Source organism: Drosophila kikkawai, chromosome 2L (assembly GCF_030179895.1).
Source record: "Drosophila kikkawai strain 14028-0561.14 chromosome 2L, DkikHiC1v2, whole genome shotgun sequence".
In the NCBI taxonomy this organism is placed as follows: domain Eukaryota; kingdom Metazoa; phylum Arthropoda; class Insecta; order Diptera; family Drosophilidae; genus Drosophila; species Drosophila kikkawai.
In genome coordinates, this window is record NC_091728.1 from 24,572,825 (window position 1) to 24,600,317 (window position 27,493).

The 27,493-nt window shown below is 39.3% G+C and overlaps 3 protein-coding genes across 5 annotated transcripts in view; 1 reads left to right on the top strand and 2 right to left on the bottom strand.

Annotated features, from left to right (window-relative positions):
* LOC108078499 (uncharacterized) overlaps positions 1-27,493 on the bottom strand; it is a 47,869-nt gene that overhangs the window by 11,040 nt on the left and 9,336 nt on the right. For 2 of the 3 annotated variants that reach the window (XM_017172396.3, XM_070283445.1), the window contains exons 2-3: positions 21,603-21,729; positions 6,585-6,772 (exon numbers count right to left, since the gene is read on the bottom strand). In XM_017172396.3, coding sequence (XP_017027885.1) covers positions 6,585-6,771 — 187 coding nt within the window. In that variant the 5' untranslated portion in view covers position 6,772; positions 21,603-21,729. The remainder of the gene's footprint in view (positions 1-6,584; positions 6,773-21,602; positions 21,730-27,493) is intronic. The other variant, XM_070283446.1, reaches the window with a different exon arrangement.
* Positions 4,330-4,845, bottom strand: LOC108078502 (small ribosomal subunit protein eS28-like). Its single transcript, XM_017172401.3, has one exon. The coding sequence runs from the start codon at positions 4,697-4,699 to the stop codon at positions 4,502-4,504; it is 198 nt and encodes a 65-aa protein (XP_017027890.1). The 5' UTR covers positions 4,700-4,845; the 3' UTR covers positions 4,330-4,501.
* On the top strand, positions 23,635-25,114 carry LOC108078501 (uncharacterized). Its single transcript, XM_017172400.3, has 4 exons — positions 23,635-23,854; positions 23,909-24,744; positions 24,801-24,912; positions 24,980-25,114. The coding sequence occupies exons 2-3, from the start codon at positions 23,915-23,917 to the stop codon at positions 24,817-24,819; spliced, it is 849 nt and encodes a 282-aa protein (XP_017027889.1). The 5' UTR covers positions 23,635-23,854; positions 23,909-23,914; the 3' UTR covers positions 24,820-24,912; positions 24,980-25,114.

Below are 27,493 nucleotides of genomic sequence, written 5' to 3' on the forward strand. Positions count from 1 at the left end.
CGTGCGAACAAGCGTTGGGAACCATTCGACAAGGTCATAACTTATCTCTCCAAGCCAAGTATTCTATGCATATATGGATTTACACAATTTCTGGGCCGAAGAAAATCCGAAATATAGAGTGCAATTGGTTGAAATCATTATCGAATTGCGGCTTGGTCTTTTGTGGCTGTGGCCTTGACGGTCGTAGAACTCAATAATATTTATTCCCCCGATGGCCGATAGCACAGAGAAACGATGGCTGGTAATACCTTATCGATCACCGAGGAATGTGGAGTACATTTGTAGGTACAAGAAAAGTACTACATCATGTATTAGTGCTAAGTGATGGGCAAAGGATAGGAAACTCCATATAAGTTTGCTTGTAAATACTGTTGACCCTATTAAAGCCAAGATTGTATAGACAACCCCTTTGGAAAGTGTGGCTTGACTCTTACATCTCTCTGGAGTGACTCATTGTGTGTGTCATTACCACAAATGAAAGTTCCCTTTAACACAGAGACCCGTCTTCTCCGTGGAAAGTGTACATTCCATATACTAATTAGAGAAAAGAACCACAGCCAAACGGAAGTACAAGCATTTTCTAAAATAAAATCAAAGAACGCTGTCAAGAAAGCTTCGACCTCTAATCAACAAGAAAAATAAAACAAAGCGCTGCTCAAATGCCGGTCACGTTTTGGGGCCGCGACACGCGAATACCGAAAGATACTACAGATATATAAATGAATACCATATAGCTGACTATATAGTATACAGCACATGTGTAGTCATGGGTACGAGCATTCCCCATTTATGCTTGTTGTGATGGCTTGATTTTAATGATTAATTTCACCTGAGTTGGGGCTGGTCACCGGAGCTTACTCATGGGAAAAGAAGTACGTATAGTATATAAATATTACCCCCGCTGGCACGTCATTCTATTTATTGCCTTTTGGGGTGTCGTCTGGCTGTCTGCTGCTCTCTCCAAATTGCTCGGGGACCTTGCTAATGGAATTTTAACCGCCGAGGGGGAAGCAACACCCTCGCCAGTGACAATTGTTTATTTATAGAATGCCTAATTGGGTCAGCAGAGCAGGGCTGCAGTTCTTTAAGCCAAAACGAATTCTGGCTCCCTAAAAGAAAAATCTTAATGAAGATTTCTTGTCTGTAATTGAAAAGTTTGAGTCTGAGTTGGAACAGCGATGCTGCCCATGATTCACTTAATGAGGCAATCCCCGCGATTACATCAGCGTTGTGCGCGTATACATTATTTCTAATTTATCTAAAGTCTATTGAGCAAGATTTGTTATTACTTCGAGTCCCGTATTGTCTTCTTTTGTGTGCTGTCATCAGTTTGGGTTTCGTTTTCCGCAAATGTGTGAGTGAGTGTGGGCGAAATGTTCGTCATTGTCGGTTTTGGCTTGGCTTTGGTAATTCATCAAAACTTATTTGAATCTTTTCAATTTGGCAACATGATGCCTCCTCGGATTAACTGCTCTTACGAGTGCTTACTAGGGAGGGGAGTAAGATAGGTTTGAAATTAAACAACGGCAAAGGTGAACTATCGAAGGTATTGTTATTATTTTCAAGCAAATACTCGGGGCTTGATGCAAATTCGCACTTAATTCTGAATTTACTTATGTTGGAAATGAGTTTGATAGATAAATTCAATCGAAAATAACCAATGTTCTTCGGCATTAGCTTTAATTATTTCAATTATTATTATTTTAAAGGTAAAGACAACCGTCAATAAAGATATTAAATCGAGACTTTGTCATACATTAAAGTAAATATTACACAATTTTAAAAGCTTACCCCCCATAACTTCATCAATTATAGAAATATATCGCTACGTATTCCCCACCTCATACAAGTACCCGGTGCGTGGGCTTTCGGAGGTGTTTAAGTGACACCAATTCGCATTCGATTCTGAATTTGCAATTCCAAAAAGAGGTTTGGCAAGTGGGTTCGTTTATTAATTAATCATTGGCGCAAACGTGGCCCCACACTCTCTTAACATGCGAATTGTGAAAACCAAATGGCAAACTACACAACTTTTCAGCCAAGTTGCAGTAATTGGAGACCTTTTGCGAGCGGATGTGAGCTCGGTGGGACTGCTGGCCTACTGGATTGGGGAAGGTCAAGTGGACCACGCCCACATCCCAAGCACCAGCTCCCCAGTCTGGCCGTGTGGGCAGCTTATCCGCTTAACAAGTGCTGAGTTCACTTGCGCGGAATAAAAATAGAAAAAACGCAACTTGTTGGAGAACCAAGAACCCGAAGGCCCGAAGAGCTAAACAAAGGCACCAAGAATTGCACAATTCTTTGGACAAATAACTCTTACAACCGAACAGGTCTCGGGGCCTTCAAAATGTTGGCTATACTGGTTCGTTTCGAGTAAGTTGCAGTGTGCTGTAAGCCTCGAGAATCGAATGCGATGCCAATGGATTAGCCAAGGTTCGTTGAGTTCGTTGGTCAAAGAGTTCAACATGGCGTATTACATCAACACTGGCAAAATAATCTGTAAGACTGAAACGTAATTCTATTTCAAACAGAGAGTGATGTCAAATACAAATATCGCTTGAGTTGAATCAATATTATATGGGCATTGGCGACTATATAGATTAGACAAAGTACCGGAATAGCTATAAATAAATAGAGGTGTTCCAGAGAGCTATCAGGTAAGTATGGACGATTGCAAAGAAACAAGAAATTGGCGCAGAAAGTAATCCCCTTTGATTGCTATAACAACCTGGAATACTCAGTATATATGTTACATTTTATTTTATAATGCCTTTCAGTACCTAGTAAATAGACCAAGTTTTCCTTCCCACAGATTATTATTCTCCGAGAGATATCAAAAATAATATTGAAGTGATCAAAATACTATTTTTTCCTCTAACTCTAGCTTGTTAATTAAAAAGGCAAACTTGTTTTCTACAGTGACTGCGTTAAATGGATAAGGCTAGCTGCTTTTCACACCCGCCTTTCGCTATACCCGCCGGTTTTTAGCCACTTTATATAAGGGATCAGGCCCTATCAGTCGCGATCTGTTTGGCCAAAAAGCAATGGCAGACGTCCCAATCACCAGAAGACGTTAACTGCAATCAGTTTGGCAGAGCTTATCAGCCTTTTTAGCCTGGTCGAAAGGCACTACCTTTTGTGTTCGCACTCCAAATCACAACAACAGCAAGAGCAACAGCAAGCGTCGCACCAAAATTGATTACACAATTCATGGCACTTCAATTAGAGGCGTCTGGCCAATTGCCTCAATTGGGTCTCTCTCCGAAGCCTCAGCCTCATAACGAGGTTTCTTTCAGGCTGATAGGTTCGTTCCCCCAAAATCTTGTCAACTTACATAATAATCCCTGCCTTTATGGGGCAAGTGTGGATTGGGTTACATTCATTGGGCATTTTAATTGGTCTGAACTATGTACATATTCTGGGCCAGCTTTGTTTTCGGGCAATAAAGAGACAAATAATTTCAACGATGCATGATATCATTGAAAATGCCCCACCAATTCCTTCTGCTCTTCGTTCTAGTTCAAAAAATACAATACTTTTTATTACCTGTTTAAATACGGGCTGAAAATAGCGGCATATGTTTTTATTCAACTGCCAAATTCCCCGAATTGTTTACTCTGCTGATTGTTGTGTGTAAACAAGCTTGTTTCAGTTGGAAGATACACATATATTGATTGAATTTCAATTCAACTTCACTGCACACATTACACAACAAACTCCAAATGGATTTTTCCTTTTTCCGATATTATTGATTAAACTTTGTTGACTCTTTTGTGTGATTCGGATTCGGGTTGATCGGGACACGCGGCTTGCAACTGCGAGTGCGATTTCGATTGCGTTTTGCGATTGCAATCGTCGCAAAATTCAATTAGTGCAATAACCGGCGTACGCGCTCGGCAGCGAAATTGTGTCTCACCTGCACAGGTGGAGCGGAGCAAACAGAATGAATTGAATCAATGGGACAGCGGCAAACGAAATCGAAAGAAAAAAGCAGAAAAAACAGTCGTATTCCCGCTCGCGGCAAACTGAAACTGAAATCTTTGAAGCGAAAAAGCCGAAGCGACCCCACAAAAAATATCCACAGAGACAGAAAACCGAAACCGAACTGAACCCGGCCAAAGTGTATTGACGGCTGCGAGTGGTAGTACGGGTATCGGCTTATTAGCCACCTTGCGTTGCCAAATCGAACTGATTAGCGTTTCTTGGCCCGCTGGCAGGTGACGGTGTGTGTGCTGGCTTAACAGAGCTGTTAACCGATTAACAGCAGGCACAGTGGGCCATATTGGATTCATGTATCACTTAAACCTAATAACAAGAAAACCAAATAAGTGTATTTAACTGTGTGTATTTCAAATAAAGGGATATTCTTGCATTGTAATCACATCAATATAAGTTTTCAATTCAATTTTCTTTGTTTGTAACAAATTGTTCGATGCCAGATAATTGTATGAAAAAGTATCTTCCATGTTAGTCCAGAGCAGCTAAAGATCATTATTTCCCATTAGCGGAGTCTTCTGGCTTCGCGTTCAGACTCCAGCAGGGTGAGAATATCGCCCTCGCGCACAGGCCCCTTCACGTTGCGGATGATTTGGCGATTTTGCTCGCCCAGGAACTCCACTTTGACCTGGGTACACTGGCCCTGGGAGCCAGTGCGGCCAAGGACCTTTATGACACGTGCCCACACAACTGGTTGGTCCATGGTTATTCAAAATTTGTTGAAATTTCGCTTAGAAAATTCATGTGCACGTAGAGCTTCGATTGACAAAGGAAAGGGGCAAAATTTGTAGGGATGGGCACAAAATATGGATTTATCGATACTGAAATTTGACGCATAGGCTTTTTGATCGATATTTTAACATTGCAATATATGTGCTAGAAATTAATTGGGGTATTTCGTTGAAAACATAATCCGTTAATTAATATTAGAAACTTTAATAATAATCGAATTAAAATTGTTTTATTTTAGAAAAGTACATATATAATGAATAATATTAAATAATAATTTTGGGAACCTATAATTTTAAAATCTACATCAATACATCAAAATTTTATTTATTTTATTTCATTCTCCAACTATAATAGCCATCCGTGTTCACCCCACTGTCCACCGATCCGACACGAACTGTAAATGCAGCTTTATTCATGTCGAAAGCGAGGTGTACAGTGTACACTGTACATGGTCCGTTATTGTTGATGGCATTTCTTTGTGGGTGTTGTCATAACAACAATAGTTCAAGCGACCCCAAATGGATAAAGCTTCCTATTCGCATTACCATACCCATTTCCATTTCCATTTCCATTCCGAAGCCGAATTCCCATTTTCAGTAGAAGGAACCCTTGTGGTCGATTTTCGCTGTGCATTCGCATGAACCATAGAAAGTCGGGGGCGTTAATTAGCACGTGTAGCTGTATTACCCACAATTATATAAACATTATCCAGTTATTCAGTTGTCGGTGGCCATATGAGGGCGAGCCCCGCAACAGACAAAGCCCGGTTCACATGTGAATTGTGAGGTAGTAGACCCACGTAGATGTAAATACATACAACATAGATGTATGTAGATGGCCCAATCTGAATATGTATTATGCCCAGTTTTATCTTTCGCTCATTGTATCTGCATCTGCTCTGGCAGCAGGGGGAGGTGGCGCCAACAAACCGAAAGACCCAACTAATTATTCACCCAACAGAAAACCAAAAAAAAGAAACCAAAACTAACGAACACACGAACAATTTCCACCAAACCAAAGTCGGATAGGGCCCTATTTGTACAGGGTATCCACAATAGTGCGGCGTTGTTGCGGATTTTTGCTCACTTTCCTCAGTATCCACATCTTCCATCGGGTTCACAGCTCTGCAAACAAAGCTGAAGCTCTTAGTTTCTACAGGGAAGAGCGCACTATCTCGTTCCATATGATCGATGATGGCCTTAGTAAGGCGAGTGATGTAATCGAATCTGCACTTACTCAAGGCTGTGTGGGTTCATTGTACTTGTACTGCATTATTTATTTTTTCTAATAACTTTTCAGCTTAATATAAATTTTGAGATTGGTTCATCATGGTAATCTAATACCCATTTTGTATATAAATATAAGTTTAATATGTTATATCTTAAGCAAAAGTCCTCAGCTTTACTCTTTATATATAATAATAATATAAGTATTTTTTTCCTCCCCAAAGAGTAACCTTCGTCAGTGCCCATAAAGCATCCATAAGCCCAAGGTTAACCCATGCCAAAGGGGCGAGAATTGCTGCGTCAACCTTGGGGCTGGCAATCAAATCCCCGAATCGCCCAATTCCCCAGCCTTTGGCAATCAGCGAACCTTTCACCCCGCCCATGTAAATGTCCTGCGGGATTGTTGCGTTTGATGAACACATGAGCCGGAAAGCTTCTGCCATATTGAAAGCTATTGCCTGGGAGAACTTGGGGCCCAAGGCCCCAGGCAATTTCATAATTCAGCATTCCGCACTTGAATGATTTAATATTGTTGCCCAACCAGGAGAACCCCTGGCAGGGATATGGGACATGGAATGTGTGTTTGTTTGTTTGTTTTTTTGGTATTATGATAGCAATTAGGCAACTCACCTGCGGTCGGAGTGGACTGGTGGGCATTGTTTCCTGGACTGGAGATGGGCGTGGAGGTGACGGCACCGCCATGCGACCTTCCGCCCTCCGAGGGCAACGACAATGGCCCCTGGCATCCACTGGCATCCAGCTCGGGTTCCAGCGGCGGCGAGTTTTCCCTCACACACGACATCAGGCCGGAAGACATGCTGGAAAGAAACACAAAGGGAAAACTATTTGTAATTGCCCTTTGCAAATATGTGGAATTGGTGCAGCGACGCACACTTCTCCTCCTCGCCGGCAGAGTGGACTCTTCCGCGATGGCTTCCTCCCGGGCAACCTGACCTGACCCACGCCACCAGTAAACTCGGTGACACTTCGCTAATGGACCGCCATTACGGCGGTGTTCTGCGGGAAATTAAATGTCATATTGTCAGTGCATGGGCGAGAAAAGCCAAGCCAAAGCTGACAGGAAATTGCAGTGGATAGTCCTTAGGTGCAGGTGTTAAATTTAATTAGTGGTTAGGGAAATGTAATCTTTTCAAATTATGTTTTCTTTTACTAAATGCACTACTAAGTTAATTAAAGCAGAGGGACCATTATTATTTCAAAGAAAATAATTATATAAATTGCTTTTAAGTAGAGGTGGAGAACCATCGATATTCGACGATAGTTTTTCAATAGTCGTCAATAATATCGATCTAGATATTTACAAATTGGCTTTTCATATAACAAAAAAAAACCTAACATGCTTACAATACAATATATTTGAATTTGAGATATTCAATTTGAGATAATACCATCAAAATTTCTCAAAACCCCTGTTAATTTTTCTAAAATTCACCGTTCTAGAAAAATTATATTACAATTTTAAAATTTATTAAATATACAACCTAAAATATTTAAATTCGTTATCAAACCGTTAATTAGTTCAGCAATAAAATCCTACAACCAGCACCTGATGCCAGTCTGTTGTGATTTATTATGTTATCTCTATACCCAATACTCTCAATCTTCAAATACTATTAATCTTTCAAAATAATATTTAAATGGCAAGCAAACATGACTCTTTGACCCGTCCTCCCATCGTCAGATCATCGGCATCTCGTCAGCCCAGGGCAGTCAACCCACTTGATCAGCCCCAGAGGCCACCACCGATAAATAAATGTCATGGCCCCGCCAGAGCAGAATGCATCTTCTATATGTGCAGTGAGTTCCCCAGAATCGCTTCGAATCGCATCGAATGGCATCGCATCGAATCTGAACGCGTCAGGCCCAAAGGCATTTCAAGGAAAGCTATTTTCAACTAGGAATTCGCCTCTCAAAGTGAACTCTGTAACCTGCAGCAGTCGTTCGGGCTGCTCTGGCTTGGATTTAAATTTGGATTTGGCTTCGGGCTTTGCTTTGGCGCCAGACAATGAATGGGCCGTGAGTAATGGGCTCTCGACCGGATGATTCATGCCAAGTTCGGGGATGCCGAACACTAACAGACGTTGTGTCTTACATCAGATGTGTTTGATGTGTGGCTAAGGAAGAGATTTTCTAGCATAAATATGATTTACGAGATATGGAAATAAAGTTTATAAAATTAGAACAATAAAGAATGAGATATGATATTTTTTTGTATTTATTATTATTAATGGGAAGTGAAATTTGACCATTTGACCATTTTCAGAATACATTTCTATTCTTGAATATGATAGAAATTATTAACAAATAAAAAAAAAAAGGCCAAAACAGTAACACAAATGTGAGATGGGTTGATAACCCTCTTACGTTAATCTTTATTATAGTAGTTTGTGAATATTATATTTGTTTTAGAATTTGCAAGTTTTCCGGTATCTGCTTTTTACTTTCTTCAACTTTCGTTATTTGTTTTTAATGAAAAAACCTTATAAAAACAGCACTAGGATAATGCAAAAAATCGAACGAAAACGCAACTATGCTCTTCGTAATCAGTAAAAAAGAACATCTTAAGTATAAGTATACATATATGTATATAAGAATTCCTTAATACCTTTTTAAATTTCTTGAATTGATTCTTGATTATATAGACCTGGCAAGAGTGATAAGTTAACATTTATAAAAAAAAACTCTAAAAATGTTACATCCTTTTTTATACCCTTGCAGGGTATTATAATTTCAGTCAGAAGTTTGCAACGCAGTGAAGGAGACGTTTCCGACCCTATAAAGTATATATATTCTTGATCAGCATCAACAGCCGAGTCGTTCTAGCCATGTCCGTCTGTCCGTCTGTCCGTCTGTCCATCTGTCCGTCTGTCCGTCTGTCCGTCTGTCCGTCTGTCTGTTTCTACGCAAACTAGTCCCTCAGTTTTAAAGCTATCTGAATGAAACTTTGCATATAGTCTTCTATATGCTCTCACTGCTATATATGTCGGAACGGGCCGGATCGGACGACTATATCATATAGCTGCCATACAAATGTTCGAAATATTTTTCGAAAAAATATTATAACTTTGCTGTTTTTCAATATTTTTGCACAATTTTTTAGATGTAGCCATTATATATTATTTTTGAATTTTGGTAAAAATTTTATGAAAATCGGACGACTATATGATATAGCTGCCATAGGAACGATCGGGAAATTAATAGGAAAAAAATTATAGCTTCGTTGTTTTTCAACGTATGTTTATCTACTCTAAAATATAAGCTTTTTTTATTATTCTAGAATTTTGGTATACATTTTATAAAAATCGGACAACTATATCATATAGCTGCCATATAAGCGATCGGTAAATGTATAACATATGTAAAGCTGGGAATGCAAAACTGTAACTGTCAAACTGTAAACATAATAAGTATAGGTAAAATGTAATGAAACTCTGTTTTGTGAGTGTTTTCAGCATTTAAATTTATATTATAAACATCAAAACCAATCTGCAAGGGTATACAAACTTCGGCGTGCCGAAGTTAGCTTCCTTTCTTGTTTCTATTTTGAATACGTACAAATGTTAAATTCCACAGAATAGAAATGCCCATATATAAATATTTGAAGACATTTTAAAATATAAAATTTGGTAAGAGTATTAGACATTGTTTTAAATTATATCTGTCAAATGTATAAATACACTCTTTGAATTTATTTTTAACTGCACAAAGCATTTTTAGGTTTTACTAAATTGTTAAAATTTTAAATTTAAAGTTTTGCCCTAAAGAATACATTTTTTTTAAATTATAATAAATTTTGACATTAAATTCTATGTTGTTATAATATTAAGTGAGTTTATAAGAAGTAGACATTAGGTTTTTTCAACATCTCTTGTTTGCTTTTAATATGCCTCATATTTTCACAGCATATTTTTAGGCATTTTATCAAAGTATTTATATACATACACCTGCATATAATTAGTGCATTTTGTGAACGAGGGATTAACGCTCCAAAGAGCCACGAGTGAGCAGGTGGTTTAACCCAGTTAGTGGAGCTGTCCAAATAACGCGCCAAGCTGACATTTGACCCCTTTTGGGGTAAACAAGCCCAGTACGTGCTGTGTGCTGTGTACGGAGAATTTGATGTGCTAATTAGTGGGGAGAGCATCCCCAGCCCCCAGCTCCCTCTTGGACTTTTTCCCCCTCGAACAACCAGCGCAAATTGCAGTTTAAGCGTTTTTTGCGCATTGAAATGGAAACTGCAGTGGCGGGGATTCGTGTCGACACTCGTCGTGGGTGCAGTGCAGCAGCGCTGCTGATGGAATCATGAAGAGCTGCTGATGATGACGATGGAAACCGCGATGACGATGCCGTTGATTAAAGCAGACAAATGAGCAGCGGCGCAAATGTTCATTTCGTTTTGCCGTTTCGTTAATTAAACCGAATGAGTGCCTCTGGGGGGGCACAACTGACTAGGAACCGTTTTGGGATCGGGACCGGGAGGAGAGCAGCTGCCCACTAAGTGCGATTTGGCATTGAACTTGGGGGAATGCCAAGGCAAAATTCATTGAAGCTGCCAATTGAGCTGGACAAGGGACGGGATTGCGTTGAATTATTAGTCGGCAAACTACTATAAATTATGAGTCAACTTTTGGGGCAGATCTGATTAATAACAAGTTCAGTTTTGGCTGGCAAAACAATGAATGTTTTTAAATGAAAGTGCTAGGAATTTATCGTTATCCAGTCATTGAAATTTATACATAAATAGTTTAAACTAATATTTTTTAACACAAACAAACATAAATTCAACGCACATTTAATACAATTTTAAATATGAAATAAAATATAACTCAAAGTAACCTTTTAAACAATTTTCAAAACAATTTAAAGTGCAATAAGAGGCCAAAGAACTAAATATACTTTAATTTAGTTAAATTAGTTCTAAACTTATTATTTACTAATCTAGAATGCATTATTTTTAACCGTGAAAACTTGTAAAATTTAATAGTGGTCTTAAATATATAATTTATAATAATAATTGTATTACTTTGAAGGTAGGATACAATAATAATGTTACCTTTTGCTAAATATCATATTTGTGTGGGAATGGGTCTGGTAACGCCGTTCCACCTAACCCACCTCACCACAGAAGAAGGAGAGACGGAGGGTGAAAAGCGAAGAGTTCGGAACGAGAGACAACGACGAAAAGACGTGCGAGCTTACGACGGTCACAAAACGAAGTTAAAATCAACTAAAACCTATTTCAAGCTATTCTAAAATACATGTAAACGATCACTTTATACTTAACTAAACTATCTACTATAAAATATCATTAAATACTATAATAAAACTTAAAACTAGTGGGACTTCTCATTTAAAAAGGAAACCAATCCCACAAATATGGGGGCTCAACCTACGTGATAAAGTGAAATTAAAGAAACGATGAAAAACTGAGTGAAAACGACGAAAAAATTTATTGAAAAGTGTGTAAATTTCAAAGTGCAAAATCAAAAACGACGACGACGCTGCACACACACAACGACGCAGGAGGAATTGTGAAATTCAAAACGAAGACGACGCTACACACACAACGCTGATCTGCACGCATACATTTAAAACGACGCATAAGTGTATGTAAACGACGGGCAGAAAAGAACGACGAAAACGGTAGCGAAGCAACGACGTGCAACGACGTGTTCAAAGGAACGTATTTCACAATAAATACAAAATGTCTCAACTAGCTGATTTTGATGTGGTGCTGCAGGCATTGAAAACGGAGAAGAAAAAGAATGTAGACCTTCTGCACATGTTTGTGTATGAAAACAACGGCGATCGGCATAATCGTAAACGATTGCGTAACTTCGATGGATTCGATTTTACGGAGGAGGATGATCTGTTTGCTCAAAAAGTTTCGTACGTGGCTGAGAACTTGACCAACAACGATCTTGCTGTAATTTGCAACATTTTGGGACTCCAACATGACAAGGATGACCTCATGATTCATATTTTCCGGAATTTGCGGTCTGGAAATTTGCTGAAAGATATTGGTGAAGAAGACGACGAAGATGACGAAGATGAGGAAGAAGACGAAAACGAAGAGAGTGGTATACAGAACTGTATGAGAACTAGAGCAGGACAGAGAGAGAGAGCTGATAGAAAAGCAATGAGTGCGAGCAGCGAAGAGGAGGATTTTCGCTCTTTTAGAAGCAACACACAACAACAAGGAAAGAAGAAGCAGAATACCAATGTCAATGCCAATGTCAAGGCCTCTACAGTCGCGTCCGATAATAATGATGTGAGCTCAGTGCAAAGTTTTGGCACGGGTACGCCGCGATTTTCGGTTAACTTCCGGGATGTTGAGGACTCGATTAGACCATTCAACGGTGACGACACGTTGGCAGTCGAGGTGTGGGTTCATGATTTTGAGGATATGGCTTCGATCATGTACTGGGATGATCTTCAGAAATTTATTTTCGCAAAACGGTCTTTGAAAGGGCTAGCTAAAATGTTTATAATGAGTGAGCGTGGCATAAGAAGCTGGCAAATGTTGAAAAATGCCCTGATCAACGAGTTTAAAACGGAAGTAAACGGTGCTCAAATACATAAAATGCTGTGCGAGCGAAAAATTAAGAACAGTGAGAGCGTGCAAGAATATCTCCTCAAAATGAAAGAGATAGCTTCCCGTGGCAGTGTAGACAGTAGTGCGCTTATGCAGTACGTGATCGATGGCATAAACGATTTAAGTGTCAATAAATCAATATTGTACAATGCGAAGGACATGAAGGAGTTTAAAGACAAGCTGAAGTGTTACGAGAAAATTCGCGAAAAATCTGGAAAATCGAAATATCAGGAAGAAAAGCTGAAATATTCAGGTGCGAAAGACAGTGGTGGTCATAAAGATGTAACCGTGCCGAAAAAAGTGAATTGCTTTAATTGTGGTGCTTTTGGACATACAGCCGCTCAGTGTTCCAATCGTAGCAACGGTCGAAAGTGTTTTAATTGCAACAATTATGGACATATTTCGAAAGACTGTCCTGTTGGCAAAATCGAACCGGTAGCAAATTCGAGCAATACGCGTAAAGTTTCCGAAGAAAAATTATCGATGTGCAAGGAGATTACAATGAAGCAAACGCAGTATACAGCCCTGATTGACACTGGCAGCAAATACAACATTATAAGTGAAACAACGTACATTAGTTTGAAGAAGCCAAAGCTGTGTGCTGTAAACATTGTTCTTGTCGGTTTCGGAAATCAAAACAGAGTAAAACCGTTTGGTTCATTCAAAGAAGAGTTCGAAGTTGACGGCCAGGTGTTTCAAGAAAATTTTCTGGTGGTTTCATCTGATTTTTTGGACGTTGAAGTTGTGTTAGGGGCAGAATTTTGTAACAATGCGGAAATTCAAATAAATCGCGACGGAATAAAAATCAAAAATCCAGAAAATCATGACTCTGATGTGGAAATAGGTGCGCTAATGAAAATCAACGTGGAAAATGAAGAAAATATGAGCATTAATATTGACGAAAGTGCAAGTTTCCAAGCCAAGCGTGAAGTAACTGATTTAATTAAAAGCTATAAGCCGATGAACACGAAGTCAACCAACGTTGTGATGCGTATCGTTTTAAAGGACGACACTCCTGTGCACTCGCGTCCGCGTAGATTCGCATTTTCCGAGAGATGCATCATTGATGATCAAGTCGAGCAGTGGCTTAAAGACGGTATTATTGAACAGTCTGAGTCTGAGTACAGCAGTCCGGTCGTTCTTGTGAAAAAACGCGATAATTCAACAAGGCTATGTATCGATTACAGGAGGATTAACAAGGTAATTGTACGAGATCTATTTCCCCTGCCCTTGATTGAAGACCAATTAGATCGTCTGCAAGATGCAAAACTATTCAGCACACTAGATCTGAAAAACGGATTTTTCCACGTAAACGTTGAGGAGGATAGTCGCAAGTTTACATCCTTTGTAACCCACAATGGCCAGTACCAGTTCTTAAAAGTCCCATTTGGCCTCACGAATTCCCCAGGCGTATTTCAAAGGCACGTTAACGCTATCTTTCGAGACTTGACTCGTTCTGGTATAGCAATCCCATATGTCGACGATATTATAGTTCCTGCTGCAAACGAAGAACAAGCCGTATCGAATCTGAAAACAGTAATTAGACGATGCGAAGAATTTGGGTTGGTGATCAATCTCAAGAAATGCTGCTTTCTGAAGAAGAAAATCGAGTTTTTAGGGCACGTGATCGAAGACCAAAAGATAACCATATCTGACGAAAAGACCAAAGCCGTGACGAAATTCCCTGTTCCGATAAACCAGAAGCAATTGCAGAGCTTCCTGGGCTTAGTTGGATATTTTCGGAAGTTTATTCTTGACTTTTCAATCATCGCGAAGCCCCTGACTGATCTTTTGAAGCACGACACCAAATTTGTAATTACTGAAAGAGAGATAGCTGCTATGGATACACTCAAAAACTTGATCACGCAGAAGCCGGTGCTTAAGATTTTTCATCCACAACACGAAACAGAGCTGCATACAGATGCGTCGATTGATGGTTTCGGAGCAGTTCTACTTCAAAAATCTCCAAACGATAGTCTTATTCATCCAGTTTACTACATGAGTAAGAAAACGACAGACGCCGAACGAAAGTTTTCCAGTTACGAGCTAGAGATCTTAGCAGTGGTTGAATCTCTTCGAAAATTCAGAGTTTATCTCCTAGGTATGCGCTTTAAGTTGGTTAGCGATTGCAATGCTTTCACAAAGACGATGGAGAAGAGAGAAGTGTGCACTAGAGTCGCTCGTTGGATTCTCGAACTGCAAGAGTTTAACTTCGATGTTGAGCACAGATCTGGAACACGTATACGCCATGCTGACGCTTTAAGCAGATACCCTGTAATGATGATCTCCGACGAAACCTTGCACAGTCAATTAAAATACATTCAGTCGCAGGACGAAGAGCTGAAAGCTATTATTGACATCCTGAATGAGAAGCCGAGTCACAATAATTTCTTTATGAATTCTGGTCTCCTGTACAAGCTAGTGGACGACGATGAGCTGATAGTTGTGCCACCAGCCTTTCAACGCGAAATTATTCGACAAGCACATGAAAAAGGACATTTTTCTGTAAAGAAAACGAAAGAAATCATCGCCAAAGAGTTTTTTATCCCAAAACTGGAAGAGAAAATACAACGACAGATCAGATGCTGCATTCCATGCATCGTTTCTAACCGCAAGCTTGGAAAAAAGGAAGGAGAGTTGCATCCTTTGCCGAAGGAAGCGGAGCCACTTCAAACGTTTCACATTGACTTCTTAGGACCGCTCGAATCAACTCATAAAGCGTATAAGCATATTCTAGCAGTCATTGATGGATTCACTAAATTCTGCTGGCTGTATCCAACGAAATCAACATCTACAAAGGACGTCATCGCTAGACTGGAGGCTCAAAGCGCAATTTTTGGTAATCCTGCGCAAATCATCTCTGACCGTGGTACCGCATTTACATCCGACGAGTTTAAGCAGTATTGTACCAACGAGAACATCGAACTTCATGCTGTAACGACTGGACTTCCAAGAGCAAACGGACAGGTCGAACGTCTGAATGCTACAATTGTATCAGTATTGTCGAAGCTATCGATTGAAGATCCTAGCAAGTGGTACAAGTTTGTAAGCAGTGTTCAGCAAACTATTAACTCAACGTACTGTAGAAGTACACGCACAACTCCATTTGAGCTACTAGTAGGCGTAAAGATGCGAACTAAAACCGACGTACATATAAAAGATATCGTTCATCAGGAGTTGATCCAAATGTTTCAGGATCAAAGAGACGAGATACGGAAGACAGCGAAGCAACAGATTCTTGTCATGCAAGACGAGAATAAGCACACGTACAACCTGAGACGCAGACCTGCAGAGAAATACAAAGTTGGCGATCTTGTTGCCATAAAGCGTACTCAACTTGGTGGCGGACTTAAGTTAAAGCCAAAGTTTCTGGGTCCGTACCGAGTTACCAAGGTGAAGCCGAAAGATACGTATGACGTTTCTAAAGATACTGTATCTGCTGAGGGGCCAAGACATACTACTACCTGTGCCGAGTATATGAAGCCGTGGGCTTATCTGAGCTCCAAGGACGACGACAGCAATGCATTCGGGACGAATGTCTAGAAGGATGGCCGAGTTGTGGGAATGGGTCTGGTAACGCCGTTCCACCTAACCCACCTCACCACAGAAGAAGGAGAGACGGAGGGTGAAAAGCGAGGAGTTGGGAACGAGAGACAACGACGAAAAGACGTGCGAGCTTACGACGGTCACAAAACGAAGTTAAAATCAACTAAAACCTATTTCAAGCTATTCTAAAATACATGTAAACGATCACTTTATACTTAACTAAACTATCTACTATAAAATATCATTAAATACTATAATAAAACTTAAAACTAGTGGGACTTCTCATTTAAAAAGGAAACCAATCCCACATTTGTTATATTTTTTTTACTTAGAAAATTATAAATTAATAAACAAATAACATAACGTTTGATATATTATTTGAACAATATAATAATATATATAATATTCTTTTTAAAAATCATATAACAGCCTCAAATCATTGAAATAATACAAAAAGCACTATTTTCTCATAAGTGTTAAGATATATTAACATTTAAATCTTATTTTAACTACCTCTGTTTCCACTTAATCTCAGTAATCTGCCATTAAAAACTCATTAAATTTCCGCAGCTGTAATTGATTAACAGCCCGAAAGTATGCCGCACTTGGCGAGGCAGTCAACCTGAGCTTTGATTGCTCGGTCGAGAGATTTTTCAGCTATTTTCCACTGATTTTCCAACGAAACGCGACCAGAGGAAGATGGAGATGAACGAGGGGAGACTGAGACGTGGTCTGGCACCTGGTCGCGCCGTCACGTCACGCAGTTTCTGCCTCGCATCTCACAGCTTGTAGCCCGCGAAAATCTAACAAATTAACTTTGACTTTCATTTGCATTTCGCAGACGAGCACACACTCTGCACAGCTCACTTGGCAAAGTGGGCAAACACACTGCAGGGAAAATGTGGAAAAAAATGAAAACGAAAACCGAAAGAAAAACAAAGCCAAAGCCAAAGCCACAGCCAAAACAGCAGCTGAAGAGGATGAGGCAGTGGCCACAAACTATAATTATGTGTGTGGCATTTGCATAGGCCCAAGCACGGAGCCCCCCGGTTAATTGCACTTGCTCATTACACAAATTTGCCAACTTAATTACGAGGAGGCTCAGCCAGCTAGACAATGGGCCAGGAAACTGCCTAACTGCCCCTTGGGCTCTACCCCGAAGCTCTAACTCGAAACTCAAGCTCAAACTGAAGCTCAATCTCGCAGCAAACTGCGAAATTCTCGGATGTATCTAAGGCCGTACATGGAGCAAAAACGGGAGCAATATCTTTAATAATAATGGAAATTCATGAACCTAAAATATTATAAGGTTAGACTTTATTTGAACCATAAAACTGTAGTAACTGCAGTAATTTCTAATGCCCAATTTGTTGGCTATTTTTCTCGCAGTGCAAAGCCACTTGTTACCGACACTTCAGCACTATTTTTATTCCCATTCCCAATGGCAAGTCAGCGGCGGCGGGTGTCGTCAGGCGTCGTTGCAAAACGGCCAAGTGGCATAATGGCCAAGCCAAAGAGCCAGAGAGCTGGACAAATTGAAAAGGAAAGCAGCAGCAGTGCCCCTGACCGGAAAGCTGGCACAACTCGAGAAAGAAAAGCAAACAAAAGTGCATGCTCATCGGACATTACACGATGCAAAATCGCCGTTAAGTTACCTCACTTCACAGTTTATTTGTCATTAGTTTCCATGACCAGGCTTTGACTTTGCACAGAAAATATACAATATACAAATTTGGAGCCCCTCTGAAGGTCATCTTTAGGTGCGGAAAACGCTTAAACTTAAGACTTTGAAGTGCATTTAAAACACTCGAGTTGCAATCGAAATCGGGGATGCATGCAAATTTCGGTTTTTTGTTTAAACAAATTTGCCACACTTTCGTTTTCTCACTGATCGTTTGGATTTTCCAGCTCTTCTATTGAGGATCTTAATTGAAAAAGTTGAGAAAATGGAATATTTGTTTATTTATGGCTGCTAAGATGGATGTATCTTGTGTGTGTTTACAAACACATGTTGAGTATGTTGAGTAATCACATAAATAGTTTACATAACATTTGTTGGAGTGAAATGCAGTGTCCACAATTTGCTGGCTTCATGCGTTGCAATGGCCAAAGGCTAAAGACAAGTTTTACTCTGGTGGGCGTGACTCTGATAAGGAAATGAATTGGCAAATAAGAGCTACACTTTTACCATATATATATACATATTTCCAGAGATACTCACTAGAGTCTGGGGAGGTAGTTCTAATTTATTAGACACTGACATGATAAGATAAAAAAAAGCTGAGTTTGGGAAAAATTCAAAATAAATTAAAGGAGTTACAGTAAAAGTGGTAAACAAGTTAAATTTTGGGAGAAATAAGAATGCTTCGAGAGGAAAAATCCGATATCCTAAGTCGAATAAGTATCGTAATCCATTCCATTTAAAAGATATCGTAGCACTTAACGCTATTAATATTACTATTAAAATACTTTTATTCACTTGATGTAATATTTATTTTATTGAATATTGGTTTCTGTTTCGATTATATTGATCTGACAGCATAATATTGTCAAAAATATTGAATTTATCGTTAAATATCGATATAATCGATAAACATCAGAATATTTAAATTAATTTATTTTGTTTTAATGTTTATTTTATTTCATATATTTTTCAATTCCAGTTATATTGGTTCAACTATTTCGTATTAATATATTGATATTTTCTGCAAAAATCAAAGACCAAAGCTTAAAGCTTGTGAAAATAAATTGTTTTTCTAGTATATACATTTCACAATTAATAGAATTCACAAGTAAAAACAGAAGGCTGAGCATTTATTCAATTTGTCTTCCAAGCACAAATCTTTGTTCTATGCCCCGCTTCACCCATTCCCCAATATTAACTCATCAATTTGAAATTCAATATAATCGCTCTTGAGTAAAGTTCCCATTCCTTTGTATTTTCGGAGGCCTATTTAATCGCATCCCATTCTATTTGATTGGGCTCTTGAGCATCGGCCCTCCTGTTTATACAGTCCCGGCTTTCGCTCCATTTGACAAATGCGAACTTTGAACCCGAAAGCGTCACCCTCCCACACCTCCTTACCAATCAATCTGGGTATGATAGATGGAAATCGATGGGAATCAATAGGTGGGAGGGGTCAGCGGAAAGTGTGATAAGAACGGTTCTAGAACGACGATGATGTGATGTAGTGATAATAGCGATGACGCAGCGATTGCTGATTCAGATATTCTGATTCTGTTGTTGATTTATAGCCTGTTATTTTTTTGTTTTTGCTTTGCTTTAATCGGATTACATACTGCTGATCCGAACCCAAATCGGTGGGGGATCTTCGTTCTTCATGAAACATGAAAACAAACTTTTGAAATATTTTATTTTTTTTTCGTTCACTGTTGAGTTTGAGGTTTTTATTTTCTGTCCGCGTTGCCACAACTTGTGGCTGCTGGCGAAGTTGGCGACTGAGCCCAAGTCTCTGTACGGATTTCATATCGCCGGAGTTCACCAGATGTGTCTCGGCGAACAAAAAAAAAAAACAACAGCAAAACCGTGGAAAAGTCATAGATTTTATGTGAGTAGGGGGGACGAGTTCGTGCCCAAGGTCAAGGAGCGCAACTGCGAAATGGCTCTCTCAGCAGGAAACTCTCTCTCTATGTCTCTGTTTTTCACAGCATCATTTCTCTTAAAGTTTGAAATGCATTGGATTTATGTTGCGATTATATATGTACATATATATTTGAATAATAGAAACAAGAAAACACGTTTACTTTACAAAATGTTACCATTATTTTATGCTATTTCTAACATGAATAAAATATAAATGATACTATTTAGGTAATGGGATCTTTCAAGGTCAGATATTTTCTTAAGATTTGACCATTTATTTTATTTATTTAAAAAACTAATAAAATTAAAGTTTTTTTATAGACTGTCTCAAAAAAAAAAATTATTTAAATTTATAATTTCTTGACAATACAAAAGCACACAAATACAACGAATATTAATATTAACAATTTTAAAAAACTATATCAAAACTATAATTACATTTAAACTAACTTTTACATAATAGTAGTTTCCTCTCAATTCACAATAAACTTATATTTACCAAAGTACCAAAATGTAAATAATATTTTTCGTTAATAAAACATTAATGAAATCAAATTAAATGTTAAATATGGTAAATGGAAATAGTTTGACAATGAAATGAATGTTTTGTTTACATATCAAACAAAAATGAAATCCAAATTTGACTTTATATTTTATGCCTAAACACCATTAGTGCACCTTAGCGACTTGTTTTATGCTTTGAATTCAGGTTCCAAGTCGTAATTAACTACTAAATAACTTTTAAATGAAATCCTTAGCTCCAGAAACTTGATAAGAATCCAGTTTCTAATATTACATCATGGATATCACAAGAATGTGCCAACACTCCTGCTATCGATGGATTTTATGGTAAAAAACGTGAATGAAACCAAGGCAATAAAAATGTTGCGGTCTACAAATGTTGCCAGGACCTTTCACTCTCTCTGTCTCTCTCTCTCTGCGCAATCGCCTACAGAAACCAAAAGTGAATCCAACAGATATATGTATATGGCTATGGAGAGTGAGAGAGCCTGACCTAGTCAACGAAATTGTCAGGAGTCCGTCACCGAATAACCAAATAAGGCAAAAAGGAGCCAACTTCCTTCCGCTCTCCAACAGCAGAATCCTTGTGCCTTTTGCTGGCGAGCGGCCAATTTGTTGGAAATTTTCCGCACAACATGTTCGGCCATTTCCACCTACCTTTCCCTGAAATTGGCCAAGAAAGGCGCCCGGCACACGAACGAAGGCCAAGTTATGGGTTTGGCCAATAAATTGAGGCATCAAAAGAGCTGAGGACACCACAAGGTTAGCTCTGCTCATCTGAATAGTTTTTAAATATGGGTTAATCAGTCCGATTTATACGGTTTGAATTACACCCAGCCGCCTCAAGGTCGATCTCCGCCGAAGGTCTCTTCAAACAATGAAGGCAAAAATGTTATTGTAATCAGAATAAAACCCCAAAACGAAGCTCACATTACCATAACAACAGAGGGCGAGAGAGAGAGAGACGTCGCCCAGGTGCGAAAAATGGGCTCTATATATTCGTACATTTTACATTTTAATGCTGCACGTGCAGCGGTCTTTGTGGTGACTTTTGAAGGGTTCCATCCTCGCATAAACATAAATTTGCTTAATGCCAACAAACGAGACACCGAGACAGTCATCTACTCTGGCCTGAGTCTTAAGAAAGCCATAAAAATGGCTGGCAATTGCTCCTCAGGGGTGGCCTAATTTTCTAATTTAAGAATTTAATCCCCAAGAAATACCTTGAATTTTCCTACATTAGGAAATAACCAGCAGAAAATCAAAGCGAGATCAAAGCAAATTATGATTATTACTCGCTGTTCCTTAGATAAATATTTCCAAATCCCAGGAAGCCATTCCGTTCTATTGCCCAACTCACCTGATCTCGCTGAAGTGGTTTCTCTGTGGGCTTTTTTGAAAGATTTTTCAATGACTTTCCGTCTTTCGATTTTGTTTGGGTCGTTTAAATTGTCGTTACATTGTTCGAACGCCTCTGAGTTGGTGATCTAAAAGAAGGCAGAGAATAAACACATAGAGTTAATTGTATTTCCAAGTGGAGTGATGCAATCGAGTACCGAGGGAATCCCAAGGTTGGTGGCCACATGTGTGGGGCATCTGTGGCTCCCCAAGTTCTGTATGCTATTTATGAACTCGTCAAGTTCATGTTCCCCAAAAAAAACACACATTGATCCAAATCCAAGAGATAAATCTTGGCTAACAGACAAAATAAACACCTTTAAACAACAATATCCACAGCTGTGATCAACTTTCCGGTAGATGTTTAAATACAATTTGGTGTTATAAATGATCTTACAAGGTTATTAAGGGGTCTTAATGTCAAAATGCGATGATATTAGGCTGCATTTTAAGACATTTCAGATTTAAGATGTTGAAACATTTCCAATAAGATTCAACAATTGTTATTATATTTTTCACTGTACTCTTAAGTCTCCCTTCCCATTAGAATCAATCAACACATTAGGCGGTCAATGACCCAAAAGGCGAGCATGAACTCTGGGCTGGCAGCTGGGGCGAGTCCTGGATTTCCCAGCTCATTGGCGACGACTGATAAGGACGAAAGTCGGGCGTTAATCTTGATTATACCCGGGCAATACAATGGCTCAGGACTAAAGACCCGGTCGCATTACGTAAGGCCTGAATGCCGAAAACAGTCTTCATTTTGTCACGTTCCATGCTGCCAAGCCCGTGGAAAAGGAATTTCCACATTGGGCTAGGCCCTCTCGTATCCTTCGTGGCGTGGCCCCCGATCCCGGTACCGCCGCCGCCTTAACCCCTTTGAATTTGCATATCCATATCGCATATCATGCGGCGTATTGAAAGCCGGTGTCCCATTTTAAGTATACGGCTTTGTAGCCATCTCCTCCTGCCCCCCGTCGCGGATGTGTGCGTGTTTCCAGCTGATTTGCATGGAAATGGCCCCAGAAAAGCCAAGGGAGCAGGACCGAGGAGGTCACACATTTTTGTGTGCGAAAGTAAAACTCGCCTGCAGCGAGTCTGCAATTAAATAACGTCGAAATAAGTGAGTTACGCCATTGGCAAAGGACATTTTGCACAGAATACCAAAACATGATATTAAATTCCATATAAAATTCAAATAACTGTAATTCGGAATGTAATTACAAGTTGTTTACTGTATATTTAAATGTGTTCATATTTTGTTGTTTAAATTACTTTTGGTTGTCTGGCACTTCTTTGGAAAGTCATAAATAGTAAGTTCACAGTAAATATAACTATTATATCATCCAATGATGGAATAACATGAAAATTTAAACAAAATCATATACAAATGTATGTATATAGATTAATTAGAACTCAACTTTATAGCAAGAACGGAAGCCAACTTCTGGAAACCAAAGTTTGCATATCCTCGCAGTTTGGATCATTAAAAATAGATCCAGCTTCCTCTTCTACCAGTTCTTATAATTGGTCTCGACACTTCTTTCACAGGCCAGTCTCAGAAATGGATGACTGACTAAGATATTCTCCGTCCACTTCTCTAGAAGTGCCCCCAAAGGACAGATCTCTGTCCACAAATATGTTTTCGGGCATTTTGAAAACGAATTTAATTTGAATTATCAAGTTTCAGCTGCTTAGTTTTTTTTCGATTTGGTGGTGGAGCTTGTTCGATAGTCCGAGTATCGAGTGAAATCAAACAAATCTGTTGTTATCGATATTAACGCAACTTGAACGTAACTAGGACGCAACTTTTTCCCAGCGCTAGGCCCCTTTGCTAAGCCTATGTAAAAAAAAAATCTAGGTTTGCTGAGTTAACGATTGCGCAGCCTGGTTTAAATAGGTCTTTAAATTCACTGCATCACGTGTTTTCTATGGCTGGACATATGCATGTATATAGTAGTGAGAATAGTCAGAAGGCTATTGTCAAAGTTTCAGTTCAAATATGTAGCTAAAAACTGTATAAACTTATCGATATATAACTTACGTTAGTGTGAAAGGGATATAAATGACTCAATAACAACGATAAGTCGAAGAATACGACTCTGTGTCGGCCATGTGCTAATGAAATACAATAAAAAGCTGGAAAGTTCTTACAACTGAAGAAAACTAAAACTCAAAATTAAAGATTTCTCAGGCGACGAAGTTGGAAGTCAAGTAAGCGCTAGCCAATGCAGTTGAATTAATAATTAATATTTTAATATATAATAGATAATAATGGATCCAGAAGTAGCTGAAAAACTTAATTCGGATGAGGTTGAGGTTAAGGAGAACATTGCAGGAAAGACCGAAGAGCCTTCGGGAGATGCACCCAAATCGGAAGGCCAGAAGAACTTAACCGAAATGACAATAAGCGACATGGTACAGACCTCGACTTCGGGAAAGAATATCCAGAACACCAAGGATGAGGATGCAAATCCTTTGGCTCAAAAAGCCAACAAGAAAGCAGCCTATGCAGCAATTCCCAGTGTTTTGAAGCGGGCTCGCGCTTTTTACAAGAGCATTCCTGGTCAAGAGAATGGAGAGGGTCCCAATAAGAAACTCAAGACAGACGTCAAGGACCCAGCAGTCGACCTTAAGCAATACGTTAAAAAATTGGTTGATAAGAAACTCAAGCTGATGCCAAAGCCAGTTGTTGAAATAGAGTTTATAGAAAGCACCCGTCGTATGTTCGGTACCATGTCCCGTCGTGAACTTGAGGATTTGGTAGTGGAAAAGGTGGTCGCGGTAAAGAAGGCCAACTCTGAGTCCACGTACATACTCTCACAGTTGGTTCAGAGCGAGACAACACTGGTCACCTATCAGCGTAAGATCGCCGAGGTGTCCAAGCACTTTCAGGAATTGGAGAAAATGGGAAGCCAGAAATTGCACGTCACCGCTCCGGGGCGTACAACTCAGGCTGCCGGACAAAAGGCTACCGTACCCGTAAACGATCAGTCGCAGGCTGCGGGCAGTATGTTGCCGTCATCCAGTGGAATCCGTTCCAGGGCCATATCCATCCGCGCCGCCGGAAGCAACGTTGGCCCACAACAACACTACAGATCTGAGTGAGTACAAAAAATGCAGAAGGCAGCCAACAATCCAACTAATATCTTTTCCGCAGGGAACGCAGGGCCGGCTAAGGCCCCTGTCCTGGAGAACGCTCTTCCGGGCCAGGCCGCAAATAATCCCGTGAAGGAGACTCACCAGCCGGAAGGAAGTTCTAACCAATGAAGGTGGGTTTGAATCCCTAAACACGAGCGTATATCTAATAAGTAAATATATATATAATCTACTCTGCAGATGAGGAATATTGCGTGGACTATAATCGTGCTCCACAGAACTCTTGTTTCCATCATCTTCAATTAAAAGCCGAGTGCCGTTGATTTCTTAAAACAAAAACATTAAAGCACGACTGCACATTACTCAACAAACTAACTGATTTTGTCCTTTTTGCTTAATGTGAGGAAATATCAGGCAGATATATTTATAAATATTTTATTTGAAAATCAGTTTCACTTTTTGTGACGGAAATGGTTTCGCCCGAAACGCTAGGCACTTTACCATTTCCGATTCCAATCGCATTTTTAAACTAAAATGGCTTTTGATGTTCAGAGAAATTGAGAGACCAAACCTATCATGCTCGTCAATCGCCGAAAAAGAGGTATATAAAAATGTAGCATGGTCTGGTTTCTACGCAGTTCCAGCCAAGATCAAGCCCTCGAGCAGCTGCCCACCACTGCACTCAAGATGCGTTGTGTATGCAAATTTCGCCTTGGTCGTGTTCCGTGATCCGGCCAGTGGCTTAGAACGAGCCACGTTAACTTTCACTGCCCACACATGGCCCAAGGGCCCTATAGGGTTATCTAATTGGATTGCCAAGGGACCAGCAAAGATTAATTGCAGGGGGAGATCTCTTCGAGATGGGCACTCACAATGGACACCCGAAACAATGATGAAAAGTAAAAGTTTGTGTTCGGGGCAATCGAACAATGCAGCGAATGATGAATCCATGAATAAATTTTACCATCTTGAATTCTAAACGGGTTTTGGCCGCTTTTATCGCTCAGTGTTGTTGTCATTAATTTTATGCACTCAAATTGGTTTGCTTTTTCCCCTCCGATTTTGTTTCTATAAAACTTAATTGAATTTCGTTTGTCATTTCGCTTTGCTGTTTCGTTTTCTCCAAATTAGTTTCGTTTGCCATAGAAAAATATCATTTGTGTGTCTAATTTTTGAATATATAGTACACATATTCTCGTATGAAATGGCAAGTGCGGCGAGTTCTGGTCTGGAAAAAGTATTTGAGGAATGCAGAAAGGCGGGAGCCACAAATGCACTCACTCATCGCGATAAAACAAACAAATTTGTGCGCCAAAAATAAATAAAAGTGCGGATGAGAAAGGAAAACTGTGCGGCAGCCATAAATATATCCATAGAGTCCCGAATGTACAGGCCAAATTATTGTCTGCCACACAATTAGGAGAGATACTTCTTTGGGTTTATGTTTTTGAACGGGTGCATGGACTTTTCACCTAAAAATAACATATTTCTAATTGCAAATAGTTTAATGATAACTAAACCTAAGGCACTCAAATTATTGTTTAACATTTTGTGAAGTTTACAAATGATTCTTGCTAATTAAAAGCAGATATAACACGTTTATAAATATATTTTTGAGGAGCATTGAGTGTTGAAGTTTGAAGTCTTCTTGAGTTTTTCTTTTTCCTTTTTCTTAAAGCTAAAATAATAATAAAAAATATTTCCTTTAAGAGTATTTCGTACATAATTTTTCCGCAGAAAAAGTGTCCTGTCTTTCCCCAATTTAACAACTTATTCCGGTGTCTTATGGCTCACTTTCTCGTTCACTTCTTCCCACTTGCCGGCGGTTGCGCCAAATAGGTCAGTTTAGACGCAGTCAGAGGGTCACTGAACTCTCTTTCTCTATATACATATATGTATATATTGTATTTATGGAAAATTTGTCACATAATCGAGACAGAATTCGCCTCAAGTCGCGGGTAATGCAACACTTCAATGCCACACCGAGTTGGCAAAGTGGAATGAATAATAATAATAAAAGTAAAACCGAAAAGCACCGAACAAGAAACCGAAAACTGGAAAACTGAAAACCACAAGACCTCACAAAAGGCAGCACAGAGCAACAATAACAGGGAACTTAATAATAGCACATCAAGTTGACGGTACTAGCCTAAGCCAGGGCTTTTATTACTCAGCAGAAATGCTTCAGTGTTTTGAATAAAAGTTATGAAATTTCAACGAAGGCAGTTGTTTAGTTTGAGAATTAAGATCTAGGAAATCATCATAAAATTATTCCTTTTTATTCCTCCAAGACTTTCAAGTATGTTTCGAAAAATCGAATTTATTATCGATGTGGCATAAAAATTAACATTTTCAACTTTTCCACTCAGTTTCTGTTTGTTGTTTTCTCCCTGTTTCTTTCGATTGGTTGGCTATTCGTTCCCCTTTTTCTCTCTCTTAAGAATTAAGACCCAAACGAACCGAACATAACTTCAGGCACTTCAGCGGGGGTCCGGCATAAATTGCCAAAGAGTTTGTTGTTTTGTTCAATAAAACCAGCCTCACGTTTGCTCCGATCTTTCCCCCTTTTCCCAGTATATAGCTCGGATCAGCCGCGGCCAGATTCCACACTTCATTTCACCAACTCCCCTCCCGAGTCGAAAACTCGTTTCTGTTAATTGTTGCGTTAATTCTATATTCTCTTGGATCAGAAACAAAAAATAATAAAAAGTTGTAACAAGTACGTTCTCCCTCCACACACCTCTCACTCGCTCT

What these genes read in the sequence shown, in the direction of transcription:
- LOC108078502 (XM_017172401.3), bottom strand. Translation starts at nt 4,699, where the DNA reads ATGGACCAACCAGTTGTGTGGGCACGTGTCATAAAGGTCCTTGGCCGC.
- LOC108078501 (XM_017172400.3), top strand. Translation starts at nt 23,915, where the DNA reads ATGGATCCAGAAGTAGCTGAAAAACTTAATTCGGATGAGGTTGAGGTT.